Genomic DNA, 18,760 nt, shown 5'->3' on the forward strand with positions numbered 1-18,760 from the left:
AATTAAATACATCGAACGTAGTCGTTTTTTATGGTCACCCTATTTCGGAGCTAGTCCCCTTAGTAAAATGTTGCAATAGAGCTCTAGACCGAAATTTCCCCCTAAATTTGGTTTCTGAAGCATTGTGCAATGGTCCTTGCAAATCGGCAGCTTTGGCTCCTGTAACAGAAACCACGCTGTCGTCTGAAAGTTATCTTATCGTGCATGAATTTGCCAGACATGCGTCGATGTCATTTACATAAAAATTGTAAAGAAGGGGGCTTAAACATGAGCCCTGGGGAAGACCCATGTAGCTAATTCGAAAAGTTGCCAAATCACCATGCGTAAAATGCATGTGCTTTTCGGACAACAAATTGTGCAAAAAATTGTTTAAAATTGGAGAAAATCCTTGTCGGTGAAGTTTACCCGAAAGAATGTCAACAGAAACGGAATCAAAAGCCCCCTTAATGTCCAAGAACGCAGACGCCATTTGTTCTTTGCGAGCATACGCCAGCTGAATAACTGTTGAAAGCAACGCAAGACAATCATTCTTTCCTATGGCACGGCGGAAGCCAAACTGAGTATCTGATTTGATTCGACCCAATGGTCTAAGCGACGAAGTATCATTTTTGCCTTTCTCCTAGAAAGGTATAGCAATCACTTGCAAACCCGAAAGTATAAAAGTGCTCCAAAGGGCCGAATGGCATATATCACTCGACTCAGCTCGACGAGCTGAGCATTTTCTCTGTGTGTGTGTGTGTATGTGCAGATTTTTGTTCTCACTCACTTTTCTCAGAGATGGCTGGACCGATTTTCATGAAATTAATTGCAAATGAAAGGTCTTGTTGTCCCATAAGATCCTGTTAAATTTTATTGTAATCGGATTTATAGTTTAGAGGTTATGTTTAAAAACGTGAAAATCATGAAACATCAATATCTCAGAAACTACACAACCGATTTGAACAAAATTGGTCTCAAAAGAACGGGCTACCCAAAAAACCCTTAACTTTTGAATTTCATGACGGTTGAACTTGTGGTTCAAAAGTTATGAAAAGAAACGTGTTCTGAAGACTGTTTAATCTCACTCATGTTTCTCAGAGATGGCTGTACCGATTTTCATAAAATCAGTGTCAAATGGAAGGTCTTTTTGCCCCATAAGACCCTATTGATTTGTTTTGCAATCGGACTATTACTTTGCCTGTTATGTTTAAAAATGTGAAATCCAGCTATGCAAAGGAACATATTCCGAAGACTACTTGGACTCACTCACTTTTCTCAGAGATGGCCGACCCGATTTTCACAAAATTAGTGTCAAATGAATGGTCTAGCTGCCTCAGATAACCCTATTGGATTTTACTGTAATCAAACTGTAACTTCATTTGTTATGTGCCGACTTGTGAAAATCACGAAACTTCATTATCTCAGAAACTACACAACCGATTAGATTATTATTATCAGATGAGCGGGCTAGTTAAGGGTTAACTGATGAATTATGATTAAACACGTGGTTTCAAAGTTTGGCTGCCCTACACGTTCCCATTTCATTTGATTATAATCGAACTTAAGCAACCGTTATGTATTAAATTGTTAATAAAACAAGGAAAATCTATTATCTCAAAGATTACATGACTTATTTGAACATAACTAGTGTCATACGAACCAGTCATCTCTCAAACTTACAAATAACGAACTTCATAAAAATTTGATATGTGGCTCAAAAGTTATAGAAAGAAGAGAAATTCAAAGACTATTTAAAACTATACCTGCTTTGATCGATATATGTGGCCTCAACATAATTTAAATGTGGTGTCGTACTATTTGAACGTTCCAAGTTCATTGATTCCTTGCGGTTTGTTTGAAGTCTGCAAATGCACGACGAATCGGCCATAGGATATGATCAAAGTCAAATAACAAATCGTTTGAAATGATTGGTTTTATCGAAATGACAACATCCTCGTCTTTTGGCTTCTGTACATCGCCTTAATTCTGAATATGGTGTTCTGTCATTATCAGCAGACTTTCTGGCATCAATCTGACACCGGAAATACTCATATTGGGAGGTATTTTTGGTTGTTTTCCAGAAACTAAAAGTGGTCGTCTTCAAATTCAAAATAGTGTCCAGGGTCAATGTTTGGTTTCTATGCATCATCACGTTTACGGAAATATCCATATTGAGTATTATTCGGTCATTTTCGACTGTTGCCTATAAGTTGGCATTAAGCAATTTAAAATGGTGCCTGAGGTCAATTGTTAGCTCCTTGCATCATTCTGATTCCAGAGATACTCATATTGGATAGTATTTGTTTATTTTAGGCTGTTTTTCACAAACCGGTAGTCGCCATCTTGGATTTCAAAATGGTATTTAGGATACTGGTTAAAGAAAAACTCATATTGGGTGATATTTGGTCACTTTGGACTGTTTTTCAGAAGCCGAAAGTCGTCATTTTGGACTTTAAAATTGCCTGTGAAATCAATTTCTGTCATCTGGGCGTAATTCTGGTTCCGAAAACATTCATATTGGATGGTATTTGGTCATTTCCGGCTGTTCACCAGACACCGTAAGTCACCATCTTGAAATTTAAGATTGTGTCTGTGATCAATTTTTAGCTTCTGTGCATCTTTCTGGTTCCAGAAATACTAATATTTGATGGGAATCGTCCATTTCAGGCTGTTTTCCAGAAACCGGAAGTTGCCATCTTACAATTCAAAATGTTGTCTGAAGTCGATTTGTGGCTCCAGTGCATCATTACGGTTCCGGGAATACCCATATTGGGTGGTATTTGGTCATTTGCCGCTGTTTTTCCGACACCGGAAGTCGCCATTTTGGATTTCATAATGGCATTTGGAGACAATTTCTGGATTTTGAACGGCATACTGGTTAAAGAAAAACTCATATTGGGTGGTATTTGGTCATTTTCTGCTATTTTCAGAAACCGGAAGTCGCCATCTTAGAATTTAAAATGCTATCTGTGGTCGATTTTAGCTCCTGTGTATTATTCTAGATCCGGATATTACTATATTGGGTGGAAATCGGCCATTTTCGGCTGTTTTCCAGAAACCGAAAGTTGCCATCTTACAATCCAAAATGTTGTCTGAGGTCGATTATGGAACATATTTGTTACCACTAAAAACATTCACCTGCCAATATGGTTCCATTTAGTTGATTAGTTCGCGAGATCTGCAGAAATTTGTGAAGAAACATGTACTTCCAGAAGAGGGAGGGGCGTCAAACCATTATGGACATATTTGTTACCTCTAAAAACATTCACATACCAAATTTAGTTGTATTTTCTTGATTGGTTCTTGAGCTGTGCGAAATTTGAGTTTCATTTTCATGGGATCCCTCCCTTATAGAAGAGGGAGTCAGGTTTCAAACCATTATGTACATATTTGTTACTACTAAAAACATTCACCTGCCAAATTTTGTTACATTTGGTTGATTAGTTCTCGAGATGTGCACAAAATTGTGTTTCATCCAACTATTATGGACATATTAGTTACCCCTTAAAACATCCACATGCCAAATTCGGTTTTATTTGCTTGGTTTGTTCTTGAGTTGTGCAGAAATTTATGTTTCATTTGTATGGGACCCTCCCTTCCAGAAGAGGGAGGGGTCTCAAACAATCATAGGAACCTTTATCGGCACCAAAAACCCCTACATACAAATTTTCAGATCGATCGGTTCGGTAGTTTTCGGGCCTATATGGATCAGACAGACAGACAGACTTGACTGCATTTTTATATGTAAAGATTACAACATCAATATTTTAGAACCTAAAGAGTGAATATACATTTATTGGATTGAAGCGTTCATGTAAATCTATTTTAACAAATAAAAAATTGAATGAGAAAGGCTGGGTCTGACCGCTAGGTGGATTAATTTAGGTTTTTCCATCAATTTTCGGATACAGGACAGCATTGCAATCGGCCTATAAGAGTTGTGGTCAAAAGCTGGTTTTCCCGGGTTTTGGATGGCGATCATCTTCACTTGCCTCCAATCCTGCGGTACAATGTTTTGCTCCAGGAACTTATTGAACAAGTTCAACAACCGCCTCTTGGCATTGCAGGGTAGATTATTCAACAAGTTGAATTTGATTCTATCTAACCTAGGTGCGTTATTGTTACAGGACAGGAGGGCAACTAAAAATTCTGCCATCGTAAAAGGTGATTCTATCGCGTCTTGGCCCGAAGACGCATCGCGAACAATGTTTTGCTCAGGAACAGAGTCCGGACATACTTTCCTGGCAAAATCAAATATCCACCGACTTGAAGACTCATCGCTTTCGTTGATCGTTACGCGATTTCGTATTCTTCGGGCTATGTTCCAAAGAGTGCTCACCGATGTCTCCCTCGACGTCTCGTTCACGAACCGACGCCAATATCCGCGTTTCTTTGCTTTAGCCAAGCTTTTAAGCTGATTTTCACATTTTAATACATTACAAACAAAGTTACAGTCCGATTACAGTGAAATTCAATAGGGTGTTATGAAGCAACTAGACCTTCCATTTGACACTAATTTTGTGAAAATCGGGTCAGCCATCTCTGAGAAAAGTGAGTGAGTTTAAGTAGTCTTTGGAACATGTTTCTTTTCATAGCTGGATTTCACATTTTCGAACATAACAGGCAAAGCAATAGCCCGATTGTAAAAAAAATCAATAGGGTGTTATAGGGCAACTTCACCTTCCATTTGACACTGATTTTACGAAAAAAAAGTCTAGCCATCTCTGAGAAACATGTGTGCCCCATAATTATAATAACAATATAATAATAACACCCACTCATGTGTAGGGACTACTATGTTATTATTATAAAGTAAGATGGGGCAAGATGGGTCACCTAAGCCAAATTAACAATATCTCGTAACTGAAGTAAGTTTCGGTCTACTTTTCAGATGATTATATTGATGTTATGTATATTTTATAGAACAACGCTAAAACATAACAAAAATCGAGTGTTGGTTCGCTTTTACAGAATTTTTAGAAAAGGTTGTTTTTTTCTTTGCACTGTAAAAAAGGCGGGGCAAGATGGGTCATTTGGAGGGGTAAGATGGGTCATCCTCTCAAACAGCACAAAATTATGATCAAATCTCAATAAACTGTTTACGGATAGCAAGAAAAATGCCTTCTCTTCATAGATAACAAAAATATGAGGTCATCTCGTCCATGTTATACCGCCGACGGGGTTAAATTTGTCTCGACGATTATTTTCCGCAGCATTTTGAAGAATTTCTCTACTGTTGGGTTATTGAAGCAATAAAAGGAACAACACCATTTGCGTCAAATCTAGCCTTAAAACTGAAACGTTAACTATGAAAAATCAGCTGTCGATGCGAACTATACTGCCTCGTCTTTGGTGACCCATGCTGCCCCTATCTTTAATTTAGTTCACGATTGTGATATTCATGATTATTTTACATTTATTTATGGTAAAAAGCATATTATTTTGTACATCATGAGCATAACCGCTGCAGATGGAAAACGGAGTGTGGAGAAGGCGAATGAACCACGAACTGCAGGAGCTGCTTGGGGAGCCATCTATCGTCCACACCGCTAAGATAGGCAGGTTGCGGTGGGCTGGGCATGTTGTAAGGATGTCAGACGACAGCCCGGTAAAGATGGTTCTAGAAACCAATCCGTCAGGGACGAGACGGAGAGGTGCACAGCGGGCAAGGTGGATCGATCGGGATAGCTCCAAACGGCCGAATTTCAAACGGCCGAATTATATCAGTACTAACGAAAGGCTGAAATTTCGATCGGCCGAATCACGAAAGGCCGAATTTTTTTTTAATTGGATTTTTTTTTCGTCACAGCTATTTTATATTGCATACTTTTTAGGCAACATAAAAACATGAATAAAAAAATTGAAAACTTGCCTGAAATATGTATAATAACTAGTTTTTTCGGCGGACATTCTGTTTGCAAACGATATCAATGCGGCTCTGCCGCATAATCGAGGGCAAGGAACCAATGCGGCCCTAAGCCGCCGCGGTGCCCGATGGCCGAGTCGGCCGCCGACCCGCCGTCGGAAGCGGTGGCCTCTCGCATGCAAACAACTGATCTACTGGATTGCCTGGATTACTGAAGCATAGGGTCAATCCCCTAGTTTACGTCCGAACGAGCGGTAGCGAGTAAGGACAGCATGCGCCCCGGACAATCGAGTTGGCCGAAGGCCACGAGTGTGTTGCATTAAATCAATTTTCAATTTTGTTTTCATTCTATGAAACAATTAGGGAACGGAAACAAAAAACAAGGAAACAAAATAAATCTTTTCGAAACCTTTATTTTGTATAAATTCTCAGAATTTTTCGCATGGGTGGTAACACTTTATCAAATCAAATAGCCAAAATTCTTCTCAAGCATTACGTATTTTATAGACATTTTCTTACAACATTTCAGCTTTAGATAAGTGATATTTGAAATAAAGAAAATGCTATAAATTAGAGTTGCACCGAATAATAGGGCTGGGAATGTGTTTTTTTGTGGAAAGTACCGAATTTTCAGTTTACAGAATAATGGTTTCAACTTGAGCTTGTCTAGGGTAAGTCACATTAAGTCAATAACAATTTGGTGTTTAATTTTTCTCATCTTATCATCATTTTTCTTTGCATATTCGGCCGCCTGTTCAGCCGAATATTCAACAGAACATGATGATTAAATGAGAAAAATTAAAAACCAAATTACTTATTAATTAAAGAGGATTACCCTGGACAAGAACTAGTTTCAATCATTATTCGATAGCCCTAATATACATTTGTGAAGAAAAAAAAACCCAAATATTCGGCAATTTTCAAAAATAACTTTTTCCCAGACCTATTATTCGGTGCATCTCTATTATAAATAATCGAACTTAAAATGATATATAATCGAGCCCATATATCATCGAGTCTATGTATAATCGAGTCTATATGTATAATCGATTCTGAATTATAAATAAGTGCAGTGACGTTTCGATTATTCCAAGATCATTTTCTTATTTATTTCATGTTATTTTCGTGTGTATGTGTTAATATACGTTCATATGTGTGTGAATGTAAAGTTTTGAATGTTTGGAATAGTTGTGCTGTAGGCTACCAAAAATTTGTTACTTAGAGTGAAAAAGAAATGCACCAGAAATTATAGAAATCGTGTAAATCTATTTTAACAAATAATAAGTTCGAATGAAAGAGGCTGGGTTTCACCGCTAGGTGGATGATTTCGGGTTTCATTTGAATCACTGTTAATTATCAATAATTTTTCGGCCTGTCGAATGATTCGGCCTTTTGTGGTTCGGCCGTTTGATAGATACGGCCGTTTGAAATTCGGCCGTTTGTGATTCGGCCTTTCGTGTTTCGGCCGTTTGTAGGTAAACCGGATCGATAAGGTGGAAGACGACCTGCGGACCCTACGCAGACTGCAGAGCTGGCGAACTGCAGCCATGGATCGAGTGGAATGGAGACAACTCTTACGTACAGCAAAGGCCACACCACGGCTTGGGACTGTTTTGTAAGGTAAGTAAGAGCATAACCGCTGCTGCAATAAAGCTTTACTTCAAATTATATAGCGTACGACGAGAGAACACGTTTTTTCAAATGTGTGAATCGCGTAAGAAACTTAGCGAAAAAATATTTTATTTATTGAAAACAAGCAATATGCAAATATGAACTATGAACACGGGATACATAGTCGAAAATACGCTACGCACAAGCTTAGGAAAATGACTGGAGAGCGACACTATACTGACGACTTTTCTCTTTATTCACTCTAACAGCCTCATGCATGAGCTATTCATGAGAGCTCACATACAGCTACAGCTTACACAAGGCAAACAAACTGTCTTGTGTTGCGAACGACAGCTCATTCTTGCGCATGTATTTTGTTCGTTCGGACATGACAGCCTAGTTTGCTCATTTTGAGGATGTCCTGTTGCTGTTGACAGCCTGCTGATCGGCTGCGGCTGTCATCGACTCGCATTTTTTCGTTTCACTTTTTTCACAGGCTGGTGGCATATTGAACACAAAGCAAACCGTTTCCATTGTTGATATTGTTCCCCACGTAAGAAAAAACGCACCATCTCTCTTTCATTCTTTCATCGGCCTTACTGTCGTGAATCATAATCACCTGACATCCCGCTCGGATTCGTGTTGAATGATGTCGGAAGATTATAGGCTGTCATATGCGACAGCTTGAAAATACCAACAGACATAAGGAGATGAAAAATAACAGCCCGTATGGAGATGCATGTGTGCTGTCGTCAGTTGCTGTCTGACTGTTTACCGAACGTGTGGAGAGCAGAGAGAGCTGTGCAATACAATGAGAGCCTGATCAGTTGAAAATTTGCTGTCTTTGTCTTGCAGCCTTTTTCATAACACTGGTTACGCATCATGCAAAATTAGTGTCATCACAAAAAAAGTTATTTCACGCTCAAAAAAGGCACTGACCCATCTTGCCCCACCTTACCCTACCGTTATTTAAATTATTATTATCCTAAGCCCTACACCCACCTGATCCGGAGAAAGTCTCTTCGATTGTAAATATGCCAGCATCGCACGACATTGCTACTCTTCATTCATATTTGGGCGCGATGAGTTACTATAGGAAGCACGTAAAGAAAATACGCGCCTTGCGACAACCTTTGGACCAGTTGCTTGAAGCGGAAACAAAGTTCGAGTGGTCTGCCGCCTGCCAAAAATCATTCGACCGGTACCGAGAAATTCTCCAGTCCCCACTACTTTTGACACATTACAACCCGAAGCTCAAAATTTTTGTATCAGCCGATGCATCGATGCTTGACCTGGGAGCTCAATTTGATTATTTAGCGTGTATACAATATGAACTGTCGAATATATCTTTCTCTCTTAAGTGACCATCCATTAATCATGTCATGCAAAATGTGCAAAGAAATTAACTCCCCCTTGTCACAAACTGTAACAACTTCCTTGACCCGCCCCCCTTAATTATGTCACCCTTCTTTGGTAATAAATGATTAAAAATTGAGAAATTTGTTCAAAATCAGGCCCGGATTTAAGGGGGGGCAAAGGGGGCAAATGCCCCGGGCCTCCTGATTCAAGGGGTCCCCCTAGTCCTGGGCCGACCTTTTTTTTTGCTCGTCACCTCCCAGAACGTTACCTCTAAATGTTTTAAGAAAAGAGGGCCTCCCAAACAAATTCGCCCCGGGCCCCCCACCGTCAAAATCCGGCCCTGTTCAAAATGAATTTTTCTCAAGAACGATTTTACTGAAAGAAAACTTAAAATAAATCTTCTCTACATGTTACAATAGCCAAGCATTTTTATTCACGTTTTGTCACATTTTTTTCAGGATTGAGAGAGACTAAAAAATAATGAAAAACAGAATTAACGAACATTGTGCTTTTTTAACGAAAAATATGTCAATTATTTTATCTTAAACAAGAAAAGGGATCGTACACGGTGACAAAAAAGTCCGGTCACACTTTTCTGGGGTCGTCTGTAGCCTACACGTTGCATCTCTCTGGTGCCATCTATATGTCAAATGAAAGGGTTAACTTTGCTGCCTGTGCAGTTTATTTATTTATTTATGTATTTATTCGTTCAACATCAACAGACTCAATTTGGTCCTAATGATTGTATCTTAAAATATTTAAAAAATTACTCCTAATACTAGAGCGAGGAAGATACATTATTAAAAACGCGCTGAAATCCAATGAGAGCTCCATTTACCCCATAATTTGTACGACGAAAAGGAATTCGTAGGAAAAGGTTATTCCGAACGACTCTGGAATTAACGTTTAGATTTATGTTGCCTAGTCTTACAGCACAGTCGGTTCTCGCCATCAGGGTATCAGCAATTAACATAGATCGTGAAAGATCACGTCTTACTTTGAAAGAGTCAAGGCCGATGAACTGCGCGCGATTTTCGTAACTGGGGAGCTGGTGAGGATCGTTCCAAGGTAGATGTCGAAGAGCAAAACGTACAAATCTCCGCTGAATTGCTTCGATTCTGTTGGCACCATTAAAGTATTGAGGGTTCCACACTGTCGAACAGTATTCTAGCGTCGAGCGAACTAATGAGCAATATAGACTTTTTGAGCAGTACACTGCCGCGCAGAGCATGTCAGTCCCATTTGCATTTTCAGCAAGCCGAGAAAAACGCGTTTTTGTGTGATTTCATACCATTGCTTCTTATGAGATGGGACAATATGTTTGGATGTTTTCCCGAAGTTTTCCAGAACAAAGTTATTGAGTCTATCTATTGTTACGAGACTATGCATAGTTAGCTACCATTTCCGCGTATCAATTCAATTTTAGTGAAAATGCAAATGGGACTGACTTGTTATGCGCGGCAGTACACGTCCCTGAAATTCTTGGCCATTCTCATTATTATTATTTGTTTACATTGAGTTGTGAGCCATGGCACAGTTAAGAGCAGCTGTTATCGCTGAATATGTGAAAGGGTACAAACCCGGACACATATTCAAACACCTAAAACCGCTCGGAATCAACCGGAGACCGGACCGGAGGACAAGGCACGATCTGGACGACCAAGGTCTGTGAGAACTCCAAGGCTGAAAAAGATTATACGAGACCGGATTCGCCGGAATCCCGCACAATCTGCACGGAAGCTGGCCAGGAACCTTAAAATGAACCGAGAATCAATCCGCCTGCTTCTGCGCAAGGTGGTTCATGGGGTTACCAAAGCTACAAAGGACAAGAGGTACCAACGGTCGCGGGAGTTTCTCGGTTGGCGCGCAGATGACGAGATTTTTTTTTCGGACGAGAAGCTGTTCGTTTTGGAGCAAAAAGTCAATCGCCAAAATGATCGAGTTTGGAGTGTGAGCCTCCAGCAAGTTCCTGCGGACAAGCTGAACGTTCCCCGGTTCTAAAATAAGACGTCAGTGATGGTTTGGGGAGCCATTTGCAAGAGAGGTAAACTGCCTCTTATTTCAGGGCTAGTAGCGAACATGGAGTAAAATAATAGTGACTTTAGTGACTTTTTTCATTAAAATAGTGACCAAATAGAGACTAAATAGTGACCAAAAATGTACAAAAGAGGGTTTTGAAATTTATTGTTGAACCATAAATGAATTAAATTTTATCTGAAATTTATGTCTTCAGAACATAGGATGTGCAATGATTTGTTCTCGTAGAAAAAAAGTCGAACTATAATCTGTATCATAACTTCACATTGAAATGGTTGTAATAACAACTTGTTCAATATATTCGAATACAAGTTTTCGAGTTATAGGGTAACTGCTTCATTATTCATCTCATTAAGCCGATATTCACGAAGAATGCACGGATTGAACAACAAATTTTCATGAAATCATTGAACAAATAAATAAAATACGCTTACGTGCTCTTATAGAATCGTTCAGTATAGTATATTTAGTAAACTTAGCTAGATTTATCCTGAATTTTGTAAAACAAACCATTTTGCACAGCGCTTCCATATCCATCTCAAAACTTAAATCACTGCTCAATTATTCATCTCACGACGCCCCCATATTCATCACACTGTTAATCATGAATTAATCACATTATCATGAATGAACGTAGCCGCAGCCCGTCGTAGTAGGTTACCTAGATATTCGCTGTAGTTGTTTACGTGCAAATATGGTAACCTAGGTAACCACTGCAGTGCTGTCCATTTATGTCAATTATGTCGGAATAATTCAACATTTTCAGTATGACTTGTTCGTATTAACAGAAACCGATTTGGCAACTTTTGATTTTCTTCAAGGCAGAGAAAACAGATGAAAATACATTCAGTTGAAATTTAGGAATTGTAGAAATTCATCTCATATATTTCTGCTAATTCAAGCTGGTTTTTGGAAATTTGAGGTGAACGTTTCAAAGATTAAAGTATTCTTAGTGTAGTGAGTGATTTTGTTTAGAGATTAAAATAAAAAATGGTCCGCTAGTGATGAGAAAAGCTTTGGTTGGCTGCTGAACGAGCCCCGTTGTAGCCGTACAGAACAATGCGCGTATTTTGTTTTCTGAGGTAGGTGATTGAAATAAATGAGTTTTCGAGTGCAGACGCCTGACTATTATATCAAATTTAGAGCTTTTAAGTGAGTTTTTGAGGATTCTATTTAATGAGAAATCTAAAGTGAACTAAGAAGAATCCAATCCATGGATTGAGCATGGATTGGAGCAGTTCCCCTAAGTGTTAATGAAAGTACGTGAACGAATGTATGCACTCTCGAATACGCATTGGTGTGTTGGTGGTCTGTCAGTTGTATTTAGTTCTTGATGTGCGATGTAACAGATCCGGAAAGTCGTAGTAAAACGATTTTTGGTCAGTGACTGCCCTTGCACAATATTAAAACATCTCAAATCGTGTGAAGCTAGGCGAGATTTCGTTCATTAAACCATCGAAAAATACAGAGGACATTCTCTTTGGGGGATTGTTGAAAATTCTGTCGGCAACGATCTGCAAGGATGCCGCAAGTCGTAAAATTGTGAATGTTATAAGGAAGCGTGTCCGGCGACATGATAACGTTCAGTTTGTAATTCCCACACATCTGAGTATATCTATTGAATCGGTCCACAATATTTTGGCCGATTCTTTTAGAAAAAGAGGCTCGATAGAAAGAAAATGATACTTGCACAACTCGCTGTTCGCGAGTTCATTGTTTCTGATGAGAAACTATTTGTCCTGGAGTGTATTGATTACACAAAACAATCGAATGTGGGCAGCAGCAAGAGACAACATTTCAGAGTTTTAAAGGAGTGTTCCTCGATTGCAGAGTACAGCTTTAGTGATGGTCTCGGGAGCAATTCGCAAGCGAGTAAACTTCCACTGATTTTCGTTAAAAAAGACGCCGAATTTAATGCTGTTTATAATAAAACGGTAGTTTTGGAAAATAACGTTGCCCCGTGTCTTCAAAAATTCTTCAGAGCTAGTTACTAAATGTTCCAGCAAGACGGTGCATCAGCGCATACTGCGAACTTGACTCAAGGTTGGAACAATTCGAGGGACTTTTTGAATAGAAATGAATAACCGTTAAGTTCACCTAATCTAAACTCAATAAACTTTTTTTTACAAAATCTCCAACTTGTAAAGCGGTTAAAATGGTTATCCAGAAAGTCTGGGAACCCGTGCCACCTGTGATAGCATCGAAAAGTGTTTGGAGTTGGTTAACCCTCTAGTACCCAGTGCCGCCTCTAGACGGTCTTCAGTTGAAGCTCTAAAAAGCTTCAATCAATACTTAAAAAATGTTTATGAAGATTCATAGTGATTTTTTCGAAGTCCGTCTGAAAATTAACTTGGGCACTAGAGGGTTAAGCTAACTAAGGGAGGGGTTTTTCAAAATATATTAAAAATAGCATTGTTAGTTCCGAAATTCTGCAAAAACAATACTAAGCCTGTTTGTCCTATCAATGATTTTCCACGCATATTTAACCCACTTGACATTTTCCAATCAAATTCGTCCCACTAAACACTAGTTTGCCTGATCTGGAGCATGGGACAAGTATGCGTAGAACGGGTTATCATTATGGAATTTCGAAATGGTATCTGGTAAACACCGGTACGTTCGGATGATTAAAAGCAAAACCCTATGAATTGAGATCTAAACACGACTATGCACAATATAAGCTTGAAATTTTTGAATCCACTTCAACCAGGAGGAACAGTTGGTTTGTGACAAGCAAATCAAACTACAAACGTAATTTCACGCACAACACTGATTAGAGCGCGAGTAGCTTGTAGAATAAACCTTTACATTCCTTTGCAGCTCTTAGACAATTCGTTCGTTGCTATTCTGCACTATTCACTTCGATGAGAAATTTGAAAACATTGCCTGGCATGAAACTATTATGATGGAAAAGTTAACAAAAATGCCTTACAAACCGAACTGTCCAAACATTCTGTAAATGAGAAGCAAGCTTTCTACAGTATGTTGCAATACAACAATAGTTAATTTATACATTTAAAGCTAAAAAAGTGACTTTAGTGACCATTTTGTCGTAAAATAGTGACTTTAGTGATCTGAATCCACTGGATTATTTCGTGTGGGGATACATGATGTCGAAGCTGAACGACTATAAAATAACAAATTTGGAGCAATTCAAGCGAATTATCACGAAAATCTGGGACGAGATGATGGAGCACGTGCGCGCCGCTTGCGACGACTTTCCGAAACGTCTGAAGCTGGTTCGATCAGAGAAAGGTGGTGTAATTCCGAGATCTCGTCTGTGAAGTATCTTTATGAGTTACTGAATAAAGCTATGAAAGCCAGATTCAGATTTTCTTCTTATTCTTTGAAGTATTGAGATTTTCCTGTGTGACCGGACTTTTTTGTCAGCCTGTAGAACTATGAATGAATGATGCAAATATAATAAATAGTTTTGAGTTAAACTCTGTAGTTAGGTATGTGATTTTATTTTTTTTTTGAGTTGAAATTGTGATGTCACATTCAAGCCAACCCCCCTCCCTCTTCCAAAAGTCACAAAATGTCACAACAAACGAGACCCCCGTCTCCGTTCTAAACGCGTGATAATACTAATACTAATACGATTATCGATGTAACCAGACGCGTTTTACTTCTGCTGCGTATACATTACTTTATGCATAGATTTTTGAGCCCACTCTCAGAAGTAAATGTGACCGCCGTTCGTTAAGTGATCTATCTATAGTAATGCACCACGTCAAGATTCAGTTTTATCGCAGAGACTTTCCTAAATGCCCACATACCGTAAAGGAACATTCATAAATGATAACCCTCTAGTTAATTACGTAGCTTTATAACAACCCCCCCCCCCCCCATGGCATTTTTTTTGCTAATTTCATTATCAAAAACATACCTTGTATCATATAGGCGTCAGCTTCGGGAGGCAAGGCACTCTGTGTACCCCCAATATTTTCCCGAGGGGCAACATATCATTTTGCCCTCTCAATAATTCTAGAAAGTTGGAGTCTCTTTTTCCGTTTTCTTGATAGTTCTATTTGTTTTAAACTTCATAACCCCCACGACATTTTGCTAAACTGTGGTCTATGATAGTTATTATCGAAACTGCCCTTCCAATCACTTAACGTCAAGAAGTAGAACACGCAAATATGTTAAGAAGTATATTTCTAGAATTATATAAATTAGATTCTTTCGAAACTTATGTGAACCCCTCCCCCCCTCCCCAATAATCCCAATACTCCAATATCTGTCATCCGTGACGGTTGGAGGTCTACTGTAGCATATTGTAAATGCATAGAAATGGGAATATTTTCATGTAAATATTGAGGTGTAAACATAAATTGAAATATAAGCTAAGGCAATAATTGTAATGAACTTTTTATAGGGGAGTTACGCCTGAGATGGAAATATGACACAAATGGTAGGAATATTTCCACCTTGGCTTTTCCCCTTCTCAAATTAAATCAATTTGAAAAATGAATCTGGTAAATTGAAAAGTACTTACATCAATATCGCGCTGACGCACTTCATGGTTTAATGACCGATGACCTTGTCGATCAGGTGATTTACGTGACGGCGAATATCGAGTCCGTCCAGAGCGATCTGCATTGGAGGTTTGATTTGAAATATAACTCGAATGATGTCGGGATGTATTTCCAATCGAGCTTGATGTTGACTGGAGAATTTGAACTCTTGTAGCATTCCATTTGAAGGGCATATTTTGATTATATGCCGCTTCGACCAATACACGATCGCCGCTTTTAGGAAACGATCCTTTGCAAACATTTTTGTGAAAGAAAACTTCTTCATCGATGAATCCAAAATCGTTCTGAACTTTGGTGACATGACCAGTGCCACTAAAAACTCGCTGGCTTGGATTAAATTTTGAAGAATTCTGACTGACCTGAGATGGCTGAGTTTGCGTTTGAAAAGCCATAGAGTTCATTGTTCGTGATGCTGGATATTGAACCGTTTGAGAATACATTTGTTGCTGTTGTAAACCTATTTGAGGTATCAACGACAGGTTTTGTTGCTGCTGGAGCCCTAAATTTGTACGATTAGTAAATGAAAAACGCAAATATATATATATATATATATATATATATATATATATATATATATATATATATATATATATATATATATATATATATATATATATATATATATATATATATATATATATATATATATATATATATATATATATATATATATATATATATATATATATATATATATATATATATATATATATATATATATATATATATATATATATATATATATATATATATATATATATATATATATATATATATATATATATATATATATAATAATAATCACCACAACTTACCAATGTTCTGGTTGAAAACTGGCTGGGCTTGCGGAAAGCTCACTAGTGCTTGCATTCCGGTAACGTTTTGTCCCGTATTACGCTGCCATGGTGGATTTTTTTGATTAAAAGCCATCTTGAATTCAAATTATTTGTGTGCATATATTTGTGAGATTATAGTTTTATTTGTCGTTTCGAAGCTTTCAGAACCTTTTCATTTCACCCAGCAGACATTCACAGTCGTAATTGTCAAATTTTTATTTATAATTTCGACACTTAATGGATCAAGAGGTCTCAACTAAACAAACAAAAAAATATATGGTCACTGGCCCAAAGTTTCAGTATACGTTTCTACTTCATTCACACAGAATAAATCAAAAGAGTAAACACACGATTTCAATATAAATTTCGGAGCTTCTTAAGCTAAACTATAGGAATAACCCGAATAGTCTTAACCCTAAGAGCCTTAACCTAGAGAAGAGTGGCCAAGATGAAACCTCGGTTTGCTCCAGGTTTTTTGCTCCAAACGTGATTGGCTGATTTTGACAGCACGCGTGTGACAATATTCAAAAGGGGTTCAGATTGCCGTGTTGCCAAACAAACGGAGTTTATCCCAATCATTGATAGACCATCGCACGGTGACGTCACGCACCTAAGTTTGACAGCTACTGGTAACTTTGTTTACCTTCGGGTGATGCAGTTTTGTTCTTAATTACAGCAGATCATTTCAAGTGTGATCAAAATGACGGTTGAATGTTGTGCTTGAGGTGCCAGTACACTAAAAAACAATTAAAAATTGAGCAGCATTTCCACTACACGCGCGATTGATCCATTAGAAACAAACAAAAATCAAAAAACGTAAACAAAGTTACCACTAACTGTCAGAAAAGTGAGGGTACAGAGATTCGGTGCGATAGTCTATAGCGAATTTCTTTATTACTGTGTGCGGGCAAAACTGCCGAGGAATAATAAAACGTCATTGCCATTTAAGACGCTAGTAAGAAAGAGATGCCAGATAATTGTTTACAAGCTTAGCACGTGCGGTGGTGGGTTGAAGTAGCAATACTCAGAGGGAGAGATATGCGAAGAGAGTGTTGTGGGCCAAACGAACAAGAAAGGTAACACATTGAAAGGTATTGCAATAAAATTCAATAAAGAATATATTTATTTTTACACGTTTTTCATGTTCTATTGTTAAACAATGAATTGAGAATGCTCCAAAGTTGCTTCATCACAGTGATTTTTAACTGGTGGTTCACAAACCCTTTGTATAGTCTACAGAATAATGATGAAAGTATATAAAATTAAACATAAACATAAAATTTAACACCTTCATGGTTTTTGTGATGCACTTTATTATTCCCCAGGACTTCCACCGTCACCATCAGTTATACGAGCCGAATAAAAAAGTTAGTGAACATTGCGCTTTGAGAAGAGATCTGGCACCTCTGATATGTGAAACATAGTTGCCAAATCAGCGCTTTTTTTTCATCGCTTATCTCTCCCTCTGAGGATCTCTAGGTTGAAGCTAGCATTTAACGATACGACGGAAAGTATCGATACTTCAGTATCGATACCCAGAGAACCAGAAGATTCGAAACACCCACAATGTCGGTTAGAAAGTATCGATATTAGAAGTATCGATACAATAGATGAGTTAATTTTTTGAATTTTTGATAAACACATATCTCGCGTAATTTTTCAAATCGGCGTAATTCGCAAAATGTAAATAAACGGGGTTTTCATGTTATAATATTAGCTACGATGTAATTTCGGCACTAACTTGATGATTCGGGCAAAAATGAACTTTTCGACACTTTTAAATAATTTTGGCAAAACGACCGAACAACCCTACCTGCAATTTTCATCTTACACCCTTTTGTTAGCGTATCGACGAATACACTCAAAATATTTTTCACATTATTGTTTCGAGAAATTTCCTGTACTTATTCATTTTCTGTCATTTTGCATGATTTATGTGACAAACATAACATCTACGTGAAAAGCACATGTATACTATGTTTTATCACGTAGTATCTACGTGAGCTTGGCAACGTCAAACAGAATGTCATAGAAGAAGTATCGCGTGAACTCTCTATGTGAAAATACACAGAAATCAAAATGGCGAAGCTGTTGTCTAACTCAGTCTCTGACAATAAAATAGAATTTCTCGACGGCTTGCCAATAAGTGAGCTTTCGAAAAACCGTACGAATTTGACATCGAGCCTTGAGCTTACGGGTTTCAAACAGATTTAGTTCAAAGGTCGAGGAGTTTCCTATACATAAACAGTTGCAGCTTACAATAGTTATCGCCGGCAAATGTCGTAATATTTGACCGTTTTTATGTCGTTTGATTCATTTACGAATCGGCGATTTTGCATGGCCGTGCGATTTATCAAGCAACATATTTCTATGATTTCTAAAAACTATTTGCCGTCTCAAAATTTGGAAATTTTACGTTGTATCAAACGCAGTAGCTAGCAGATAATCGAATGCTTTCCATTTTACTGGTAGTTGAATTCTACGTGAAAGTCATATAAAATGCATATGTCTGCTGTATAAGATTCATAGGATAA

General features: G+C 38.0%; 1 protein-coding gene across 2 annotated transcripts in view; it reads right to left on the reverse strand.

Annotated features, from left to right (window-relative positions):
* LOC129718610 (cell division cycle and apoptosis regulator protein 1-like) overlaps positions 1–16,730 on the reverse strand; it is a 398,517-nt gene extending 381,787 nt beyond the window's left edge. The window contains exons 1-2 of one of the 2 annotated variants that reach the window (XM_055669541.1): positions 16,206–16,729; positions 15,351–15,889 (exon numbers count right to left, since the gene is read on the reverse strand). In XM_055669541.1, coding sequence (XP_055525516.1) covers positions 15,351–15,889; positions 16,206–16,320 — 654 coding nt within the window. In that variant the 5' untranslated portion in view covers positions 16,321–16,729. Of the gene's footprint in view, positions 1–15,350; positions 15,890–16,205 lie in introns of both variants that reach the window. The other variant, XM_055669542.1, reaches the window with a different exon arrangement.
* Positions 16,731–18,760: the final 2,030 nt, after the last annotated feature.

This window comes from Wyeomyia smithii, chromosome 1 (genome assembly GCF_029784165.1).
Source record: "Wyeomyia smithii strain HCP4-BCI-WySm-NY-G18 chromosome 1, ASM2978416v1, whole genome shotgun sequence".
In the NCBI taxonomy this organism is placed as follows: Eukaryota; Metazoa; Arthropoda; class Insecta; order Diptera; family Culicidae; genus Wyeomyia; species Wyeomyia smithii.